General features: G+C 36.4%; 1 protein-coding gene across 1 annotated transcript in view; it reads right to left on the bottom strand.

Annotated features, from left to right (window-relative positions):
• Positions 1-6,986, bottom strand: part of KIN (Kin17 DNA and RNA binding protein) — a 30,525-nt gene that overhangs the window by 6,459 nt on the left and 17,080 nt on the right. The window contains exons 9-11 of the mRNA XM_005885304.2: positions 5,548-5,598; positions 1,731-1,799; positions 832-931 (exon numbers count right to left, since the gene is read on the bottom strand). Coding sequence (XP_005885366.1) covers positions 832-931; positions 1,731-1,799; positions 5,548-5,598 — 220 coding nt within the window. The remainder of the gene's footprint in view (positions 1-831; positions 932-1,730; positions 1,800-5,547; positions 5,599-6,986) is intronic.

Consider the following 6,986-nt stretch of genomic DNA (forward strand, 5'->3'; position numbering starts at 1 on the left):
CCTACCTCATCCTAACTACTTCTGCCTGCCAGCCTGATCACCCCCTAACTGCTCCCCTGCCAGCCTGATCGACGCCTAATTGTTCCCTTGCAGGCCTGGTCCCCTCCCCAACTGCCTTCCAATGTAGGCCTGGCCACCCCCAACTTCCCTCCCCTGCAGGCCTGGTCACCCCTAAACTGCCCGCCCCTGCAGGCCATCTTGTGTGTTTGCAGTGACGGTCAATTTGCATACGGGCCATGACTAATTAGCATATCAGGGCTAATTAGCATAAGGCTTGGTCCCCTCCCCAACTGCCCTCCAATGTAGGCCTGGCCACCCCCAACTGCCCTCACCTGCAGGCCTTGTCCCCCACAATGGCCCTCCCCTGCAGGCCTAGTTCCCCCCAACTTCCCTCCCCTGCAGGCCTGGTCACCCCTAAACTGCCCTCCCCTGCCGGCCATCTTGTGTGTTGCAGTGATGGTCAATTTGCATACTGGTCATGACTAATTAGCATATCAGGGCTAATTAGCATATCCCTCTTTTATTATATAGGATAACTCTAATATGATTCAATTTCTCTAGATATGTCTGTGTTTTGCTTCTGGGGGAAAAAAAAATCCAGGAAGGGAAAACTTGTTCATGATACAAAAAGCTTTCTCAGAAAACTGGAAAACTACCATATCACCAAGTCAAATAGGATCAGTTATATAGTTATATGTTAGCAGTTATATAGTATTTCTAAAAAGGAAACTTGTATCTATAACTATCAAGTAATATCAAAAAAACTGGTTTAATGAACAGAATCACTCATGTCGATGGCATATGCATTAAATAGTCTGCAAAAAGATTTACCTGGTGCTGGAATTACTGTTTCTAAATGAGTCTGGTCAAGTTTCAGCTTGTCTCCAGAGTCAATCATCTTTACAACAGCTGTATATTTGTCAATTACTTCCTGTCATGTAAAATCAACACTTTTATAATAGAAGAGATATGTGGAACACAAATTTAAAAAAAACAACCACAGAAATAAAATAAAAAGAAATGAAATTCCAATCAAAAGAGTAATTCCTTCTATAAACAACACTATTTTCTAGAAACCATTTACTATTTCTTAGTCTATGGTTCTTAATAAAGAATTCAATTCAAAGCTTAGGTTAAGGTTTTCATCTGGAAAGAATAAAAACTGGTGATATCAGAATAAGATTTTAAGAAATATAGTGAGAGGGATAATTTCACCTAGCTTCAAGGACAGTGGAAGGGCTATTTATGCATGCACAGGCTGGGTGCTGAAATGAGCTATATTTAGGAAAAACAAAAGGGAAGAAAGGACTGGAATGTTGATTATTAAGTTTTAAAATCCTAGAGCAGTCAAAAGATACTCTCTTAGGGCAAAACACACGAGAGGACTCCTTAGAACTCGGGGGGCACAATTATATTGCCCATCATCATCAAAGAGAATGCATTTTTCTGACTAGCAAGGTGTGCACACTGAGTCTAAGAGGTGCCAATGGGATCTGATACATACTATTTGCTCCAGTAAGAAAGCAAACAGAGATTAAGTATAAACAATGGTTGAAAATGAATTATTTCTCCAATGATTATGAATTCATCTTTCCTTTTATAGAACCGTCAAGTACCTTAGACATTTGCTTTCTGCTACTAGGAATTGATTTTTAAGGAGTATCAAAATGGATTTACTCAGTCACCCACAACTCCTTTCACAAATTTCATTTTTAACTTCATGTTCTTACCTTAACAATGCCTTTTTTCTTGTGATATTTCTCTCCAAGTCTTTTGGTTATAATTTTCACAATTATTTCCTAAAAATAACAAAAAAGGAAAGAAATTATTTTTCTGTTTTACTCCTTCATTTTAAACTGTGTTCACCAAAAATCATCATAAAATGTGACTGCTCTGCTAAATAATAAAATTTGGAGTTGTAAGTGTTCCCAACAATGGCACTTCCTTAGTAATCTTTCATTCCTTCTTTCTCTTTTTATTAAATACAGCTACCAAGAGGAAAAAATATATATCTAATGGCTGATTTCCATAGTAAAGATTTCTTGAAATCTAGGACTTTTTTTTTTTTTTTAAATATATTTTATTGATTTTTTACAGAGAGGAAGGGAGAGGGACAGAGAGTCAGAAACATGGATGAGAGAGAAACATCGATCAGCTGCCTTCTGCACACCTCCTGCTGGGGATATGCCTGCAACCAAGGTACATGCCCTTGACCGGAATCGAACCTGAGACCTTTCAGTCCACAGGCTGATGCTCTATCCACTGAGCCAAACTGGTCAGGGCGAAATCTAGGACTTTTATCTATAAACCTCAACTCTTTTAACTCATGTCCTTCATAAACAGCTTCTTTCTCTCTATCCACTTAAGGAAGTGAAAAGTGTTAAGGATGTTATACTGTGGTATTCACTACTGATAAAAATGCAAATGGCAAGAGTCTCACTGGGAATCCTCAGGACATGACACTGTCTACAGCAGGGGTCCTCAAACTTTTTAAACAGGGGGTCAGTTCACTGTCCCTCAGACCGTTGGAGGGCCGGACTATAGTTTAAAAAAAAACTATGAACAAATTCCTATGCACACAGCGGCGGCAAAAACACCCAGCGGGCCAGATAAATGTTTTCAGCGGGCCGCATGTGGCCAGCGGGCCGTAGTTTGAGGACCCCTGGTCTACAGTGTTCTTTTCTCATTATGTTGCTTTCAATTTTTGATACAGATGAGATACCTCCAACATTAGCTCCAGCTAAAAGTACTGGTCTAATTCTCAAATGTGAGAGAAATCTGGGTTTATTTAATATTAATGCATTCAGAGTTTGCTTCTTCATTGTTGTTTCCTGATGTGGATTAGCTGTGTAATGGCTGATAATGGAAATTAAACCATCTAACTTATTGCTATATTCACTACAGTAATTCTACATTTGCTACTTCAATTAACAATAAGAGGTACTAGATCAAGGGTGGGGAACCTTTTTTCTGTGAAGGGCCATTGGATATTTATAACATCATTCGAGGGCTATACAAAATTATCAACTTAAAAATTAACCTGCTATATTTGGTCAAACATTTAATTAACTCACTTGTAATGCCTTGGCCTTACTTAATTTCTCAGGACTTATATGACCTGCAGGCCAGACGTTCCCCACCCCTGTAGATGGTCATGAGTACTTCACTAAACCATACTAAAAACTGTATGAACAAAAATTCAGTAAGGACCTTGGGGGATGATAAACATGTTTAAGAGAAGACTTGAAAAAAATAAGAAAAAGAGAGAAGACTTGAGAGGGGAAAAAAAAAGAAAAAGAGAGAAGACTCTTAAGCTTTTGTTTTACTAAGACTTTCTAAATGAAACCAAAAAGCATCAAAACAGCTTCTCTGATTCAGCCAGAGGACTTCTGGGCTAAATCTAAATCTCTCTAAGGCCTTCATTTAAAGACAGTTCATTACATCATTGGACTTAATGACACTTGCTCGAAATAGATCTGTTCAAAACCTTTCTTTTCTGAGTTCAAAAAATGAAGTTCTCCAATCTATCTCTGTGGACTACTAGCTATTTTAATAAACATAATGCCCTTTGCAAAATAAGAAACACACTGAATCATTATCATTTTTAATGTAACACTCTGTAAAAGGAACTATGCAGAAAAGCTCAATAATTTACAATATGAGAAAATTAACAGCAGAAAATAAAATTTAATTTTAAGTTTTGTCAATAGGAAGAGAATTTTTAGACTAAGTAAAATTTGGAATGTTTTGCCTTTTTTCTTTTAGTTTGTTTTCTTTTTCCTTTAAAACAATGGTTCTTAACCAAGGGTACATATAAGATTCACCTGGGAGGTAGTGAAAATGTGCATTTCACTCCAGGACACTGGATGGTGGGAGTACTGAATCAGGTGTATTTTGAAATCCCATGGCTTACTGTAGCCTAAGTTTCTGTGTCCAGAGGACAAGTACATGTAATAAACTGTTCTATGATGTTTGCTATTATAGAGACGGAGGTACTGTAAGCATAGGATAAAAACTTTCTTAATCACTCATGGTTAAGAATTAACTACTGCTTTAATCACAATTCTTTAAAAAAAAACACATTTTTATTGATTTCAGAGAGAAAGGGAGAGGGATAGAAAGACAGAATCAATGATGAGAGAGAATCATTGATTGGCTGTCTCCTGCATGCCCCATACTGGGGATTGAGCCTGCAACCCAGGCACGTGCCCTTAACTGGAATTGGACCTGGGACCTTCAGTCCACAGGCTGATGTTCTATCTACTGAGCCAAACCAGCAAGGGCATTTAATCACAATTCTTGATTACATTTTCATAAATGTTCAAATGCTAGCTACTTTAACAGGGGAAACTAATACAATTTATGGATGGTCTCTTCCCTACATGTCCTTCCTTTACTAATAATCTTGACCCAAATTCTACTCAGAGACAAAGTCAGGGTGACTAAAGTTTTCCAGGAAGCAGTACTATTTACTAGTTGAGAATACAACCCACTGAATCAGATTGCCAGGAAAATCCTGGCTCACCACTTCCTAAATGACCCTGAGGAAATTACTCAAATACTTTATGCCTCAGTTTCCTCACCTACAAAATTGGAATAACAATAATTACCTTATAGGGATTACATGAGAATTAACTAAAATAATTTATCTAAAATAAGTATTTTATATTTAACAGTATTTTTGTATTAACTTATTTCATCATCTGTCATGTGATCCTAAGGTAGAAATGTTTCCCATTATATACAAATATAAAGTAAATCATGGAAGCTAAATTATTTCCAAGCTAGTGAGACAATGACTATGAAGATTTGAATCAGAACTTTGAACTTCTTGACCTCTGAGGTTATTACTACTCTTATTTTTCAAATCAGAAATTCTCTAAATAGCACAGTACTTTTCACTCTCCTGTTATTGACCAAACCAACTTCTTTAAGAATAACGAAGGCACTCTGAAGGTTTTATGGGAACTCCACATCTCAGTAAGTTGAAAACAGAGTATCAATCAATAATAATTTTAAAATTATTCAAATATTTACAAATTGTTATAAAATTATCTTAAAATAATAAGCAATAATAAGTAAGCAACAAAATACAAGTCTTTCCTTGTAAAATTAAAACCTTTTTATTTTTGTATAAAGTACATAAATGGGTACCCTAAGTTCAATAAGATGTAAGTTGAAAACAAGTACTTTTGCATTTACAATTCTATTTAATCCCATTTCTGAAACTACAATCTTTCGTCTTACGGCAAAAAATGGAAAATAATTGCAGGCTTAAATTCAAGGTGCCATAAACAAGTTTAGCATTAAACTCAAGGAATATTAACAATGAAGTAACAATGAAGTAACAATGAAGTAACCCTCCAATACAGGTGCAACCAATAATTAAAGATCAAATAGAAACAAAACTTACTGAAGTTATATCTATCTATGTAGTTTATATACAGTTGAGAAATTTAGTCATTTATACCAAATACTACTTGAAATTTGGTAATCATTCACTTGAAATTACATTTAGAACTTAAGACACTCCAACTGAATACATACAGGTTGTAGCCAGTAGTCTGTTCGGGCAGCTCTTTTCTTTTCCTCTTCAATCTGTAGAACACACAAGACAATTATTAAAAAAATCTCTTTAAAATCCTCAATTTGTATGAATAACATTCTATTTAGCAAAAGAACAACAGAAAACACATACTTCTCAGAAGATCAATAATGTAATTTGCATGTAACATGTTTTTACAATTAGTTTTGATCTTTTTTAAAAACTTGGTTTAGCCCTGGCCGGTTTGGCTCGGTGGATGGAGCGTCATCCTGCGGACTGAGGGGTCCCAGGTTCAATTCCAGAGTCAGGGGCACGTGCCCGGGTTGTGGGCTCGATCCCCAGTGGGGGGCGTGCAGGAGGCAGCCAATCGATGATTCTCTCTCATCATTGATGTTTCTATCTCTCTCTCCCTCTTCCTTCCTCTCTGAAATCAATAAAAATATATATAAAAAAAACAAAAACCCTTGGTTTAAAAATAATATGTCATAAAGCTCCCAACTGACCAAGAAAATAAACACAAGCAACCTCTGCTCAGGCAATATTGAAGGCAATCTGACAGCGCTACAGTACTGCCCTCCCCCTACTTCCTCCCATGTGACTGTCATGAACTAGAAAACAGGCAATGTTTTCATGTGGCAAAAACAACACTTATAGACCAATTTAACACAGCACAGTTAGGTACACAGTCTTACAGTAAAAAGGAGCTTCTCTGTTTGATAACGATAATAAAGCTTGTAAATGGAGGGGAAGAAACATACAATCAAGAGAGATGTACATAAAAGGGTGATGGAAAGAACAAAAGGCCTACTTCATAATACTTAAGGGATTGATACAACAAGAGGATATGACTCTGGTAAATATATATGCACCCAATGCAGGAGCACCCAAATCCATAAAAAAAAACTTCTGGAAGGTAACAAGGGAGAGATCGACAGCGATACAATCATAGTAGGGGACTTTAATACCCCACTGACATCACTAGATAAATCCTCTAGACAAAAAAAATCAGTAAAGAAACAGCAATCCTAAGTGACTCACTAGATTAGATGGATTTAATTGACATCTTCAGAACATTTCACCCAAAGCTACAGAATATACATGCTTCTTAAGTGTACATGGGACATTTTCAAAGATAGACCACATATTGGATCACAGGCAAAGTCTCTCCAAATTCAAGAAGATTGAAATCATATCAAGCATCTTCTCAGACCACAATAGCATAATATTAGAAATCAACTACAATTAAAAAAATTCAAACATTGGAGGCTGAATAACATGCTATTACACAATGATTGGGTTACCAAAGAGATCAAGGAAGAAATTCAAAACATTCTGAAAATGAATGACAATGAAAACATAATCCAAAATCTATGGGACACCATGAAAGCCGTCCTGAGAGAGAAATTCATAGTTCTACAGGCCTACGTCAAAAAAAAAAAAA

This window comes from Myotis brandtii, unplaced genomic scaffold (genome assembly GCF_000412655.1).
Source record: "Myotis brandtii unplaced genomic scaffold, ASM41265v1 scaffold9, whole genome shotgun sequence".
Lineage (NCBI taxonomy): Eukaryota > Metazoa > Chordata > Mammalia > Chiroptera > Vespertilionidae > Myotis > Myotis brandtii.